The sequence below is a fragment of the Heloderma suspectum genome, chromosome 7, assembly GCF_057233095.1.
Source record: "Heloderma suspectum isolate Gila_16-S chromosome 7, 16-S_ref, whole genome shotgun sequence".
Taxonomy (NCBI): Eukaryota; Metazoa; Chordata; class Lepidosauria; order Squamata; family Helodermatidae; genus Heloderma; species Heloderma suspectum.
In genome coordinates this window covers 65,321,013-65,337,375 of record NC_139464.1, presented here as the reverse complement: position 1 = coordinate 65,337,375, position 16,363 = coordinate 65,321,013, and the positions used below count along the sequence as shown (strand labels likewise).

The window sequence follows — 16,363 nt, the reverse complement described above, 5'->3', positions numbered from 1 at the left end:
AACACTTTCTTCGCCACCATCACCGCCATGGAGAAAGCCTTCAAATGGGCCCTCGCCCACATTTCGTTGGACTTATTCTAAGTTTTTCACCAACATCGCTCTAGTCGCTGCCCCACTTGTTTCATTGCCATCAAGCTGCTCATTTAATTTCACTCAGCAGTACAGAACACTCAGGAGCGATCACGTCAACTACCCGGGTCATTTTTCTGTTCCAAAGGTCAACCAGTGCTTCAACAGAATCACCTGCCAAGGTAACAGCACAATCCTTGAGAGTTCTTAGAAACCCATCAGCCTTCTGAGGCGGACTATCTTAATTGGTCTCCCACTCCTGCATATGTTTTGAGTGTCAGTAAGTCTAAATCCACCAGGTAGTAATCTGTCCATGACACCAGAATTATAGTCACACTGTATGTAGGATTTTCAGGTGCTTTCCCATAGCTACTATGAACCTAACAGTCATATAAATAAGTTCTTACAGGACTTCAAGAGTGCTTGTTAAACTGAAGTGATTCTTTATGCTCTAGAATTAGCGAGAAAATCAGTTGGCTGCATTCTGACAACCAAACTAGGCTCCTCTGGGAAAGTCTCAGGATGTTTCCTCACATTGATCCCACATACTTAACCATGTGTAAGCGATGGCCCTGAAATGGTAGAGAAGGAGATGGACACAGAACCATGGTTCTTGTGCCCTATTCCCTTTCTCACAAAGTTCAACTAAACCTTGCCATAGAAGACAGGTTGCTTACCTCTATATGAACATTATCTGAGAGGTCATGTATACAGACATGCATGGTATCTGCTTGTTCCTGTGCATAGCAGCATTTCAAAAACTTGTAGAGCTTCTATGAGCATTCTAGCTCCTGCCCTCAATGGGAAATCCTGTGCCTGGCTACCCTGAGAGCAAGAGAGATGCCCCTTTCCCTCAGTTCCTTTTAAGAAGGCTACAAGCCTAGCATCAGTGTGCACAGATGCAGCAGGGAGAAAGGTGGGTTGTGTGTCTGCACAGATGACTATTCAAAGAATTTAAGCAACCTTCATCATCATCTCTTTCCGGTCATACATAGATTAGAAAGCTGATCTGAGCATGTAGCCCAGCTTCTGTGATAAAACTTTGCAGCCCTTACAAGGGCCTTACTAACAGACATATAGATTGAGGTAGACCTGAAAGCCACTGTCCTGTACAAATAAAGAGATGGCTCATTTAATAACCAGACTGAAGGCCCCCATCCAATGTGAAATGATACTTCTTTAGGTAGAAAAATATTATCCAGCAGCAAAACAACGTTGTCCTTATGAAGTTGGAGATATGGTATGTCTGACCATAAGGCGGGTGTCCTGGCTGGGCTACATGCTCAGATGAAGGGGCCTGTAGCATGTGCACCCACAAATAGTTCAGTGTCAAGTAGAGAAGGGAGACAGCAGGGTCAGGTCCAGGAGACCAGAATCACATCAAGGTAAGAAACTGTCAGGACCGTGGACAGCATATGGTAGGAGCTACTGACTGAAGTGTTTCCTCACAGGGAGACAGCCCTGTAGCCAGCCTTCTTAGGTGGGGCAGCTGGATTTTTAGGTGGGGCATTTGGGGGGGGTGCATGGTGCCCGCCAATTCCTCCCCCCCCCCAAATGGTGGAGAAAATGAGAGGGCCAGGCCAACTGAAGGAAAAGGAAGTGGCCTTCCCCCTTCAGAGAGTATGTTAACATCCATAATGGGCTATATAAAGGTCAAGTTAATAGAAAATGGACACCAGGAACTAAATGACTGGCAGATTTTTGTTTCGTTTTTAAAAAGGTGTTAAGAATACACCGAGCAAGGGAATAGCAAAAGGTGTTAAACAAAATAGTTTATGCTATATAACTAAGACATTTAAAACTAGTATGGAGCTTGTTTTCTCAAAACTCCAATTTTAATCTTGTATGACAACAATATCAATACACCCCCCCCCAAACCTTTAGAAACAGAATAAGAGCACATTACAATATAACTGTAGTCAAACATTTAGGGAGAGTGGGGCTGAAAATATGTTCAACTATCAACAATATTCCTTGTTGAAGTCAATGAGATTAAGTCCTTAACTTTGTAAACTATTAACTGTATAATAAAGTTCCTTTTATAAACCTATAAAAATGTTTGACAAACATGCAAGAAAGGTTTCTGAATGATAGGTTCACAACACCATTTCAGAGAGAGAGAAAATGCATAGCACAAAAAAATCAGTCTTCAGAACAGTTGCAGCTTTTGGTTTTTCCTAGAATTAAAGTAATGTGAAAATTTATCAAAATTAAGGTTAGCTGTCCTTTCTTTTTCAAATGCAAGAAAAACCAAACTTGCTAAATGCTTGTGAGCCATGGAAAGTCTCTCCAGCTGATTGATCAGAGTTAAAACTGAAAATGTTGACTCACAGATGGCTGTGCTGCATGCAATATTCTTTGCAGCTGCCAGAAGTTGATATGTATCTATCTGCAAAGGCTATTCTTTGCTGGTAAATTTCTTGAAACACGTATGAATTGCTCTGTTTTCTAAGAAATTCTTGGCCACAGATGACTCTTCTTTTATTGGGACTGATTCCTAGGGAGCTAAGTGGATTCACTTGCTCAAAATTCAAGCCATCAACAGATGCCACTGCAGTGATTATATCATTTTCAGAAAATCTCCTGTTCATTTCAATAAGAACAATATCAATTATTTCAAAGTATATTCTTTCCACTTGTTCACTTTCTGTCTCACTTTTTTCACCAATCTTTTCTATTAAATCATAATCTTTTAGGATTAAGTTTGTCTTCTTAGGTCTTTGGGGGCAAATGTCTTATTCATCGTTGTACTCCTGCAATTCTTTAGCCTCTTGACGGACTTCATGAAAAGAATCATTGTTTTGAAGTTATTTAATAGTTTGCGTTACTGAATGATAATAGCTATAGAGTCCTTATGTCCTCTTTCTTGGGCTTGCTGGACTTTATCTGTAGATTCTAGAATCTCAAGAACTTTCCTCATGAACACTAAACAAAAACAGAATTCAAGTTTTCTCATGACAGCAAGAAGCCTTTCACTTCAGGCCACATCATCTCCATTAAAGCTTCCAGTGTTCACCTTTTTTACAACATCAATTATGTTTTTGTAATGAACACAAACAGTTTTGGTAACTTTCATATGACCTGACCAACGATGTTCCAAAAGGTAAGACAGGCTTTGACCTTCATACAAACTTGCAACTTTTCCATGCTTTAAAAATGTATGAAGCATAACACATCAATGAAAAAACTGCTTGACAGGTTTTATATCATCCACAGCTTTTATAACAACAAGATGGAGATGGTGATTGCTACACTGGACATGTGGAATTTTTATTTGAAGCTACTGTTGAATTAGGGCTTGCAGTCCTCCCTTTCTACCACTCATAACACTAGCTCCATCATAACATTGGCTTAACCTGGATGAATCCAAATTATTTTCTTCAAACACCTTCAATGTCAGCTCTGTAAAAGATGCAGCATCAAAGTGGTGGTGGTGGTGACTATGCATAACAAAGATTAATAAACCTTGCCATTTTTCACATACCAGATTCCTAAAACAACATTTTCACAATTGTTTTTGTTTCTCGTAGAATCTTCTAAAAGTGTATACCATGGGTATACCTGCAGTATTTATGTTTAGTACTATATCCTCTCAAACAAGTTGTGCCATGATGTCTGCAATTTCATTCTGAATTTCTGGAGACTGATAACTTGCATTTTTTGGAATGTGTTTACTAATTTCTGCCAATTTTTCATCTTTTTTGAGAGTATATTCAAATAAATGTCTAAATAAGCTGTGCTTTTCTTTCTCTTCCACGTAATATGCTCCCCACATAACTAGCTAACTGATGACTAAAAATGGAATAACAACAATTGCTTTTAAATAATATCTATTGCCTTCAAGAATGGTAGTGCTCACTAAAGTGGACACAGAGGTAGCAGCTCAGAGTTGTCTTTCTTTTTCATGCCACATAGTAATTTCTGACATATGGACCATAGATGTAGCATGTTTGTGAAACCCTCTTGATTTTTCAGGTGTTTTCTTCTAGTCCTTGAAACCTCTTAAAGTAAAGGCATCTTGTTTTGATATATTGGGTTGGAAATGTCTACAACGATAGCAGAAAGCTGCATCAGCTAATGGAGAATATTCTAACCCTTCATATTTCTGAAACCATTCTTGTCGTAAATTACAGCCCTCACTGTTCTTTGGGTAGGAATAATGTTTAATCTCTTTAATTGTTTCACCCTTTTTTGAGAGATCCCCTGGAATACCAGATTCAAATGCTTGACTTTGCCTATAGCTGCAGTGTTCTTTCACTTGTAGTCTGTCTCGGTATTCCAGTTCTTCATGAAATGAATCACTTTGGTAATTACAGTGAGCTCCTGTGCTTGGCTTTGATGCTGAACTAGGTATCTCAGTTTTAGATTCCCCCCCCCCCCAAAAAAAAGTTGACCATGATAGAAGTTTAGGAAAGGGCATAAAAAATAAATATCTTCAGGTATGTTTGTTAAGTCCTCCTTAAGGATCCCACCTTATAGCTTTGAGACCTGACATTTTAATTTTCCTTCCTGTTGGACAATCAAATGACAACTTGTTGCTATATAAAGCAGTAGGCGCTTTTTTTTTTTTTTTTGGCGCAAAATGGCGAACACGGCGCTTGACAAGTCCCAGGTGAGTGCTGGTGGTTCAGTGAGCAGGAGGGCGGGGTCCACCAGACTCGCAGACCAAATCAGGCACCCACGCCACCCCTATAGGCGATTGGGAACTAAACTAATTGTGGAAAGCCATTTTTGTGCTAGCTGTGAGTTGATTTTTACCTCCAAAAACCCTGAAAAGGCCTCATGCTGAGCTGCACACATTAGGAAAATCAGAAAACAGGCCTCAGTTTCAGCCTAGGTACCCAGCTAGCCAGCTAACAGAAGTGTGCACAACAATGTTCCTAATTCCTCTGAGCTGTTTTCATCCTTTGCCACCAAGTACTCAAGAAAAAGGGAAAAAATAGCCACAATATTTGTGAGTATAGTAAGTACTTTAAAAGAGTAAAGGGAAACTTAGGGTAGATATTTTTTCCTATCTTAAATTATCTCTACATTTCTCCCTTTAGCAATAAGCATCCAGTCCTGCTCTACTCATAATAACCAGAATAAACAAACTCTTCTTACAGCAGACAAACAGACTTCTTTATTAATGGCTGAGCAGAGAACACAACTGAAACTGAAAAGCAGAGCAAAGGGAGGGAGTCTAAACCTAACCCACAATAAGTTCTAATATTTTACTTTTCAAGGGTCATGTTACTACACTGGTTGTAGGTTTTTTTCAGGCTCACTTAAGTAATTACAGGGTGATTGTCATCATGAAAAATCCACCCTCAGTCAGGAAAATTCTTGAGAGCAGATTTTGGGGAGCTCTTCCAGGTGAGGCTTTTGTTGTGCACTTGCCTTGTCATATTATCTGAATTTCTCTTAATTGCTCCTGTTCTTAAGACAAGCTGTAATTCTTTAAATGGAAGCTGTCATTGTTTGTCATGACCCATTTTTAAAAAGGCAATTTCCAAAAAAATCAGGGGGGGGGCAAAGCATAGCTTGGCGTGGGGGCACACCCATTCCCCTCGACCCCTGGCTGCAGGGAGAGGTGTTCCAGCAAGGGACTGCAAGCAGTTGTGGCCTTAAGAAAGCTGGGAGGCCCAGAATGTCCAAAGGCTCCACCCCTGCTGGATGCTAGCTACAGCCTCAAACTCCAAAGTGGCTGAGAGATAGGATAAACTGGGGGAGGGTTCATTCTGAGAGTCTGAGGCTGAGGGGAAGGTTACATCCTCGACTTGGAAGCTATATGAGGGGGTTATGAGGGTGCTTCCTGAAGTGGCTGTCATTGGTCTCTGAGTCTTCCTTGGGGTGCTGCTGAGCCTCCAAGCCTGGAAACATGACAGGGCATAGATTACTTGCTTATCTGACAGATAACATCTCTAGAAAGGCTATCATAAAAGGGAGGAGACATTTGTCTGATTAGGGCATAGGCTCAAAAGGCTTCTTCAAATGTTGACCGAGAACCAGAAGCATTGCTTAGACCTAGGCCTTGAATCTATTTCCCAGAGCCCTGAGTGTCCATAGGTGCCAATGGAATAATTTTCCTAACCTTAATTATCAGGGTGGATCACAGACGGAGGAAGAAAGGTATTGCAATTGCCCTGAAAATTGCCTCTCTCACATGGCAATTAAGCTTAGAAAAAAAGTCTACTGCTGCCAATGGAAGGCTTTTTCCAAGCTTAATTGCCGGGGGGGGGGGGGGGTTCCAGGGGGCTAACCCTCCCTTGCCTGCACACTGTGATTACTGAAAATCTCCCTCTGTATGGAAATCAAGCTTAGGAAAAAAAATATTCCATTGATGCCTATGGAAATTCGGTGGTAAATTGCTCCATAGTGCTAAGTGGATTAAATTTAGCTTGTTTGCAAGCTAAATGTAACACTTTTAAGTGCCCTGTAGTGGTTATAGAGCACTAAAATGGTCAAATTTAGCTTGAAAACAAGCTAAACTTGACACTTAGTGCTAAAACTGCCATTTGGGGGGCTGGGCATTTCCATCTCTGCTGAATTTGGCGGCATGGCGGGAGCCACATGTTGCCCACCTCTGACATAGGCAAAAACAAACAATTTATTACATCTAAGTATATTTGCAGTTGCTTGCATTTTAATTTTCAGTTTACCTTTTTATACTCAATATCTGATTACATTCTGAAACTTTTCTCCTTTAGGGGTAACTATGCAGGGGTTCGTCCTTATAAATCAGGATCAGCATGTAGTGAGTGCCAAAAAGGAGACACTTGTGAACGTAATCTCTGTAGTAAGTAAAGAGTTGAAGTAAGCAAACATTCATTAAAAAGATAATAATCACATCTATTATATTCAGTGCCTGGGATTCATCCCAATCAACCCTAGTGAGAGCTTCTAATGTTTTCAAGACATGGAACCCAAGGAAGAGTAGTGATATTCCTGAATATATGTCTTTACTTTCTCTCATGAGAGGCTGCCATTCACTCCTTTGGGAGAAAAAGTGAGAAACTGCAGTTCGGTACACTGTTGCAGTGGTGGTAAGACTGGCTTCCCCCTTCCCCGATCCAACTGGCCCAGTTTCCTTTGAAAGTTAATCTCATAGGAAGTGGCTTTAATGTGTTTTTGCATTCCATAGAATACAAAGAATCAGTTTTGTCCATCCCCCCAAAAAGGTCCTTGTAATATATATGCCATTGTGCACCCAACACAGTACAATGACAGGCACTGAGCTAATGTACGAAAACAATAATAAACATGCCATTGTATCATTTTAGTAAACTTCTGTTCACAATGGAGTAAATTACATGCAGATATTCACTGATTAGTCAGGGTGTTCATTTCTAGAGCATTATGTTGCAAATTACTTCGGCAACATTAGAAAACACATAAGTACTCTGCGCAGAGTTACACTTTGGCATCTGATGATAGCGGGGATAGGCATTTCAATGCATCACATTCACTACAACTCATGACATTGCTTCCTAATTCTGAGTGCTATCTGAATGGACAGCAATTCATGGGATCACATATAAGGGAATCAGCCAAGAAGGTCAGCATCAAACCAAGCTGTCAGTGGCAGCATGTTGTATATCCAGTACCTAATATTTTTTCTAGTAAAGAAAACCAAAATGGCTGGCAACTACAGTCACTTTTTCTGTCATAGAAAAAAGTGTCTTCTATTTTTGGCATTCTTCAGCAAAGGAGATCATTACCTTGTCATGGTGCTGGAGCTTGAGCACCTCAATGACGTCGTGAGCTAAACCGTGAAGGGACACCCAAGATGGGAAGGTCATGGCAGAGAGGCCAGACTAAATACAATCCATGGGAAGGAAACAGCAAGCCACCCCAGTATTCTTGCCATGAAAACTAAATGGATTAATACAACCAGAGATATGTCGGTATACCATCAGAAGATGGGACTCCCAGGTCGGAAGATGGTCAAAATGCTACTGGGGAGGAACAGAGGATAAGTTCAACTAGCCCCAGATGTGATGGCTAGCTCAAAGCCGAAAGGACGGCTAGCAGCCAATGGTGCTGGTGGTGAACGACGAATCCGATGTTCTAAAGATCAACACACCATAGGAACCTGGAATGTAAGATCTATGAGCCAGGGCAAATTTGGATGTGGTTATTGGGGAGATGTCAAGACTAAATATAGACATTTTGGGTGTCATTGGACTGGAATGGGCCACTTCACATCAAATGACCACCAGATCTACTACTGTGGACAAGAGGACCACAGAAGAAATGGAGTAGCCTTCATAATTAATAATAAAGTGGCTAAAGCAGCGCTTGGATACAATCCAAAAAATGACAGAATGATCTCAATTCGAATTCAGGTAAGCCATTTAACATCACAGTGATCCAAATATATGCCCCAACCACAGATGCTGAAGAAGCAGAAGTAGATCAGTTCTATGAGGATCTGCAGCACCTACGGGATAGTACGCCAAACAAAGATGTTACTTTCATTACAGGAGACTGGAATGCTAAGGTGGGTAGTCAAACGACAGCTGAAATTACAGGCAAGCATGGTCTGGGGGAACAAAATGAAGCAGGACATAGGCTGATAGAATTTTGCCAAGACAACTCACTGTGCATAACAAACACTCTCTTCCAACAACCTAAGAGACGACTTTATACATGGACTTCACCAGACAGTCGACACCGAAATCAGATTGACTACATCCTTTGTAGCCAAAGGTGGCGGACATCTATGCAGTTGGTAAAAACAAGACCTGGAGCTGATTGTAGTTCAGATCACGAACTTCTTATTGCACAATTTAGAATCAGACTAAAGAGAATAGGGAAGACCCACAGATCAGTTAGATATGAGCTCACTAATATTCCTCATGAATATGCAGTGGAGGTGAAGAATAGATTTAAGGCACTAGATTTAGTAGATAGGGTCCCGGAAGAACTATGGACAGAAGTTCGCAACATTGTTCAGGAGGTGGCAACAAAAAACATCCCAAAGAAAAAGAAAACCAAGGAGGCAAGATGGCTGTCTGCTGAGACACTGGAAGCAGCCCAAGAAAGAAGGAAAGCAAAAGGCAACAGTGATAGGGGGAGATATGCCCAATTAAATGCAAAATTCCAGAGGTTAGCCAGAAGAGATAAGCAATTATTTTTAAACAAGAAATGCACAGAAGCGGAAGAAGGTAATAGACTAGGAAGGACAAGAGACCTCTTCCAGAAAATTAGAAACATCGGAGGTAAATTCCAGGCAAAAATGGGTATGATCAAAAACAAAGATGGCAAGGACCTAACAGAAGCAGAAGAGATAACGAAGAAAAGGTGCCAAGAATATACGGAAGATCTGTATAGGAAGAATAATAATATCGGGGATAGATTTGACGGTGTGGTCAGTGAGCTAGAGCCAGACATCCTGAAGAGTGAGGTTGAACGAGCCTTAAGAAGCATTGCTAATAACAAGGCAGCAGGAGATGACGGTATCCCAGCTGAAGTGTTTAAAATCTTGCAAGATGATGCTGTCAAGGTGATGCATTCCATATGCCAGCAAATTTGGAAAACACAAGAATGGCCAACAGATTGGAAAAAATCAACTTATATCCCCATACCAAAAAAGGGAAGCACCAAAGAATGTTCAAAGTATCGAACAGTGGCACTTATTTCACATGCCAGTAAGGTAATTCTCAAGATCTTGCAAGGTAGACTCCAGCAATTCATGGAACGAGAATTGCCAGATGTACAAGCTGGGTTTAGAAAAGACAGAGGAACTAGAGACCAAATTGCCAATATCCGCTGGATAATGGAGAAAGCCAGGAAGTTTCAGAAAAACATCTACTTCTGTTTTATTGACTATTCTAAAACCTTTGACTGTGTGGATCATAACAAATTGTGGCAAGTTCTTGGTGGTATGGGGATACCAAGTCATCTTGTCTGCCTCCTGAGGAATCTGTATAGCGACCAAGTAGCAACAGTAAGAACAGACCACGGAGCAACGGACTGGTTTAAGATTGGGAAAGGAGTATGGCAGGGTTGTATACTCTCACCCTACCTATTCAACCTGTATGCAGAACACATCATGCGACGTGCTAGGCTTGATGAAGCCAAGGCTGGAGTTAAAATGGCTGGAAGAAACATTAACAATCTCCGATATGCAGATGATACCACTTTGATGGCTGAAAGCGAGGAGGAGCTGAGGAACCTCGTGATGAAGGTGAAAGAAGAAAGTGCAAAAGCTGGGTTGCAGTTCAACCTCAAAAAAAACAAGCATATGGCAACCAGCTTGATTGATAACTGGCAAATAGAGGGAGAAGACGTGGAGGCAGTGACAGACTTTGTCTTTCTAGGCGCAAAGTTTACTGCAGACACTGACTGCAGCCAGGAAATCAGAAGACGTTTACTTCTTGGGAGGACAGCAATGACAAATCTTGATAAAACAGTGAAGAGCAGAGACATCACACTGACAACAAAGGACCTCATAGTTAAAGCAATGGTATTCCCCGTAGTAACCTATGGCTGCGAGAGCTGAACCATAAGGAAGGCTGAACGAAGGAAGATAGATGCTTTTGAACTGTGGTGCTGAGGAAAATTCTGAGAGTGCCTTGGACTGCAAGAAGATCAAACCAGTCCATACTCCAGGAAATAAAGCCAGACTGCTCACTTGAGGGAATGATATTAAAGGCAAAACTGAAGTACTTTGGCCACATAAGGAGAAGACAGGATACCCTGGAGAAGATGCTGATGGAAGGCAAAAGGAAGAGGGGCCGACCAAGGGCAAGGTGGATGGATGATATTCTGGAGGTGACGGGCTCGACCTTGGGGGAGCTGGAGGTGGCGACGGCCGACAGGAAGCTCTGGCGTGGGCTGGTCCATGAAGTCACAAAGAGTCGGAAGCGACTGACCGAATAAACAACAACAAAATTTTGGCAGCACTTGCTTTGACAGCAAGTTTGTAGCTAGGTTCTTCTTTCATCACAACATACTTCTGAAACCCAAACTTCCTACGACCCAAACCCAACATTTTTGAGAAAGAAAAATTAATTAGTATTGGGTATATTAGTGTCAGGATTGATTCTGAGCGCAGGGAGATAGTTAGCGGCTCAGATTCAGAAGAGGAACAGCCAGAACCAGGGGGTGCATTTTCCCAAGCCAGTTCAGATATGGGTAGGTGTGCTTCTCAGGTTACTGTCAGGGTGGAAACTGAGCCGATAGAACCCCAGAGCAGTCCTGATTCTGAGGAGGATCAGCAATCTGTGGGAGAGGAGCCAGCTCATCCCTCACAGGCACAGCAGCTGGCAGAGATTCCTCCTGCTGGCATTCCTGAGATAGATAGTGACCCGGGCAGTGAGAGAGTGCGGGAGGGGGGCTTGCTAGACGCTCGATGCAGACGCAGGGAGCGACGAGCGATGGACGGTGCGGAAAGCAGGCGTAGCGCCCGTTTGGCACGCAAGCAACGGCTGCGTCCCGTGGACCCAAGGGAAAGAGGGAGGATCTCTCCCTAGCCCATAAGTTCAGGGTCTTCAAGTGATTCTCCTTCAAACTGGGACCAACTGCCTACCCGGAGCATAGGCTACTCCGCTGTTCATTGCTTAGTCGCTGGTGATAGCATCTGAAAGAGTCATTAAGTTGTAAAAGGATTAAAGCCTTAAAAAGAATCCTTTTGTCTGTGTCTTGAGTTGGCTATTGGAGTGTACTGAAAGAGGCCACTAGGGCGCTCCTGACACTAACTACCAGATGGCCAGGCCTGAAGCCCCCCCCCCTTGCCCCCCACCATGAGAAGCCAGGAGGAGGAGGAGAGTGGGGGCTGTGACCTAGGAGATGCTAGACTATGGCTCAGAGCTAAGAGGGAAACGTCAGGGGCGGAGCTCAGACAGTCGACCCGGTTAGCAATGCATGAGAGGTGACGTGAGGAAGCATCACTGGAAGTGCGGGACATAAGTTAGTCTAGCCAGCAAGCCTCACTTCAAACTGGCCAAGCTGACACATTTCCCTTGGCCTCCTCTTTCCTTATGCACTCACAGACACAAATAGAGAGGCTTCAGTCTCAAGCCTTCATTATCAACAGGTTCATTGCAGATGCAAATCCTCAAAGACTCTCAGGCTACAAAGGAATGCCTCCAGGGGATTCAAATGGGAACACCCACCTTGCCTACAGTTTGAAGTGAGGCTTACTGGCTAGACTAACTTAGGGAGGGATGTCCCACCCTTCCAGTGATGCTTCCCTACAATGCCTCTCATGCATCGCTAACTGGATGGACCGTCTGAGCTTCGCCCCTGACGTTGCCCTCTTAGCTCTGCGCCATAGTCTAGCATCTCTTAGGTCACAGCCCCCACTCCTTCTCCTCCTGGCTTCTGACAGAGAGGGGGGCAAGGGGGGGGGCTTCATGCCCGGCCATGTGGTAGTAACCTGAGAAGCATGCCTACCCAAATCTGAACTGACTTGGGAAAATGCACCCCCCAGTTCTGGCTGTTCCTCTTCTGAATCTGAGCTGCTAACTATCTCCCTGCACTCAGAATCAATCCTGACAATTAGTGCATTGCTTAGATATGCAGAGAAACAAAGGGAATGTATAATATAGAAGACTACAGTAGAAGAACCAACATGCACCTCAATTATGAAGTCACCTTTTTGTTTGAAGCACTAAATTGGCTGGGAATCAACTTCCCTCTGAATATTTGTTTAAGCAAGGGAACTTCTCTCCTACCTGAACTGCAATAAAAAGAGGAAGTTCCATATTGCCTACGCCAGTTGATATAATAAGACCCACTTTGATCAGCAGTTATTCATATGCTTAGTTTCCCTATTCTACTTGGGAGTGTAAATGCCAAGCATAACTTCCAATCCCAAGCAATTAGGAAGAGTGGGGGCAGATAAAATGGCTCTGTTTACTGGAAAAGCAGTTTCCTCATCCTTGGTGTGTTTTAACTCAATTTGTCCCCTGAAAGGAAAGGAGGCAAACCTCCAGAAACCTGGTAATGGGAGGGGAAAGAACCCAGACAGTGCTGTCATAATTACTGTCCTGTAAGAACTTTCAGGCAATTGGAATGGTTAATTTGGTTGTTAAACTTCGCTATTCATAGTCTACTTAAAGCCTAAGAGATTGGAGACAAGGAAGGGGTTTTGAATTTACTTTTAAAATAAATTGATGTACATTTCAGTTGTGAGAATTCAATAGAAATGCTGTCATGTTCCATATTGTATTGTGCCTCAGAAGAAACAAAACCCAGGGTAAAATATTAGTATTTTAAAAGCTTTCTTTACTTGTTATAACTATTTTTTTTCCAGAAAATCCTGTACGTGACACAGAAAATACCAGTATGTATTACAATTCTATTTTATATTTTAAATTTACTTCAAAAACACAATTCACATTCAGTTAAAAAAAACTTTTACATTTTTTTAAATAGGCTATTCAAACTGGTACCCATCCTTTCCAATGAAGATTGAGTGTGATAAAGCCTGCCTTGCTGTTGCAATTTTAAGGCCGTTGTCATTGTTTCTAGTATTTGCAGCTGTTTACTACTTAAGAGTCCGTTATCCAGGTTTAAGTTTTCAAAAATAATCTCCAGTACATTTCCTTTAAATTTCTTGGGTAATTAACAAACTACATTTACAGGAATGATTAAATTATTTTCCTCTGTTTCATGTTTTAAAACTAGATTCAGTTCATTTCATTGTTTCATATAATGCACTGATCTTTTTCAAATTGTAAAAAACTTGTTCTGTATTAAGGAAATGTGTGAATATTTTTAAATCTAGAAGATACTAATATAAAGTAGAATAGATAGTGATATTCAATGTTATGTGAAAAAAGACCAAGCAAGCATCTTAAAGATAAGTTTAATTATTTGGCATTATTCACATGCTATAACTAAAAATGTTTATGTGATAAATTTCACAGTGTGGCCCATCTGACTCCAGACATTGTTTCCAATTCCTATTACTCCAAATGCTGAATAGTTGGAGATTATGCTCAAGAATTAAGTAGTTCAACTGGTGAAATTATTTATGTCCTGATGCTGTGAGCCATTTGCTAATAGGGCTGTTAGGATGGTACAAACTTGATCCCAAGCCTACTACTGTCCCAACTGCTGCCTTCTGTCCTCGACTGAGGTGAGTCCCATTTGGGCAGAGGTGAGGAAGGGAAAGGGTTTTCTTGGACTTCATTGTGCCGTAATTCTGTGGGCCTTTCTAATCCATAGGATCCCACTGTGTGCAGGTCTTGACCAGAAACCTCAGGGGCTGAGATGGATCCTCACATAGTGAGCTACTGTAGACTGAATGTGCATACGCCTCTGAGACCTCTGCAAGTGCAGAAAGCGATAGCAGTATGCAACAGTGACCCCGGCAACTTGCAGGCACTATGAAGCTTCTGGGGTGGCCAAGCCTGGTATGAATAATAGGAGCCTGGCTTTGTGCCAGGTCAACAGAGCAGTACCTCCTTGCTTACTTTACTTCAGGTTTCAGTTGAAACAACTGACATCAAGGACGCTGACCTAGAGAGCACACCCAAGGTCCAGATTCAAGTACAAACTTCTCCTGAGCCTGATACCGTGGAGATTGACACAAGGCTGCCCTAGACAAGTACATTAACAGAAGGGAGGGTCCTATAATTAGGTTACAGCCTGAACATTCTCAGTACTGACAAGATAACTTTCACAGAAGCATTATCAGTAACTAATACATTTATGTTTGATTCCTTTGTGCATTGCCACCTTGCATTGGGAAAGATCACTGGGTATAGCAAAAAGGGGAATCCATTGGCTTGTCTTTTAAGTATACTCTGTAGCCTTAAAATAACGCACAGAAAAGGCATATATGAGGCAACCCTGCCTCTAGGTCCCCTACCTAGTGCAAAATCTGTCCTTGGCTGGAGACGCTGCTGCCACACACCCCATTGGAGTGAAACTGCAAACTTATCATTACACCACTCCACACCGGCTCCCAGGTGGCAGAGTAGGAGGACAGCAAATTGTACACTCCCCCACATACATATATACACACGCACACACACACACACACACACAGAGGAAGGTCTCCTCCAGTGGGTGCTCTGCTGTGGCATTTGCCACAGCAGGAAATCAAAGTTGGTGAAACTCTCCAGAGCAGACACCCATCCTCTGTTTTACTCTAAGGCATGCAACCACAACTGCAAGGGGGTGGGAGAGTGGCATGCAGTGGCATAGGCATGTTCTCCCACCTCAGGCAGCAGGAGAGCTTGCACCAGCACATGTGAAAGGCATTACAGTTCATTCCTTGAGCAATTCCCACCACTTGTAGGACTTCTGTTTCGACTGAGTTAGTGAGCAGATTGTCCAACCATTCACTGGGTGCTATCACATTAATACATTTGAAGCCTTTGGTCAATGTGTTCTCAAAATATTGTATCTAGCACATGTGAGAATATAATCTCACTGTGGGGATAATGTACTTTTCCACATCTCAAAAGTATGTAACAACATAAGAAGAACCATGCTGGACCAGACCATGCGTCCATCTAGCCCAACATTTTGTTCATATAGCGGTCAACCAGCTGCCTGTAGAAAACCCACAAGGACATGAGTGCAACAGCACCCTCCCATTCGTGTTTCCCAGCAACTGGTGTACATAGGCACACTGCCTTTGATATGAAGGTAGCATATAGCCATAATGACATGTAGCCACTGTAACTTTATCCTCCATGAATTTGTGTAATCCCCTTTTAAAGCCATCCAAATTGATGACCATTACTACATCTTATGTTGGCAAATTCCATAGTTTTAACTATGGTTTTAAAAGTACTTCCTTTTATCTGTCCTGAATCTTCCACCAGTCAGCTTCATGGGATGACCATGGGTTCTAGGATTATGAGGGAGAAAATGTCTTTCCACTGTCTCCACCCCATGTATAATTTTGTGCACCTCATGTCTCCCTTACTCACCTTTTTTCCTATGCTTTCCTCTTATGGGAATTCCTTCCAGCCCCCTTGATCATTTTAGTTGCCCTTTTCTGCATTTTTCCAACTCTACGATATTTATTTTAAGGTGCAGCAACCAGAACTCTACCCAGTATTCCGAAGTGTGGTTGCACCATAGGTTTGTACAAGGGCAGTATGATATTGGCAGTTTTATTTTTGATGCCTTTCCTAATTATGCCTAACATAGAATTTGCCTTTTCCACAGCAACTGCGCACTGGATAGACATTTTCATTGAGACGGCCACTACAACCCCAACATCTTTTTCTTGGCCAGTCATCTCTAACTCAGATCCCATCAGTGTATATATGAAGTTGGGATTTTTGCCCCAACATGCATCACTTTACACGTGCTTACATTGAACCAGATTTGCCATTTTTAT

At 42.2% G+C, this 16,363-nt stretch overlaps 1 protein-coding gene across 1 annotated transcript in view; it reads left to right on the top strand.

Moving 5' to 3' along the window:
* The window catches only part of LOC146339884 (GLIPR1-like protein 1), a 28,456-nt gene extending 14,354 nt beyond the window's left edge, over positions 1-14,102 (top strand). Inside the window, exons 4-6 of the mRNA XM_084810474.1 lie at positions 6,759-6,847; positions 13,313-13,342; positions 13,435-14,102. Coding sequence (XP_084666600.1) covers positions 6,759-6,847; positions 13,313-13,342; positions 13,435-13,589 — 274 coding nt within the window. The 3' untranslated portion in view covers positions 13,590-14,102. The remainder of the gene's footprint in view (positions 1-6,758; positions 6,848-13,312; positions 13,343-13,434) is intronic.
* The last annotated feature ends 2,261 nt before the right edge of the window (positions 14,103-16,363 follow it).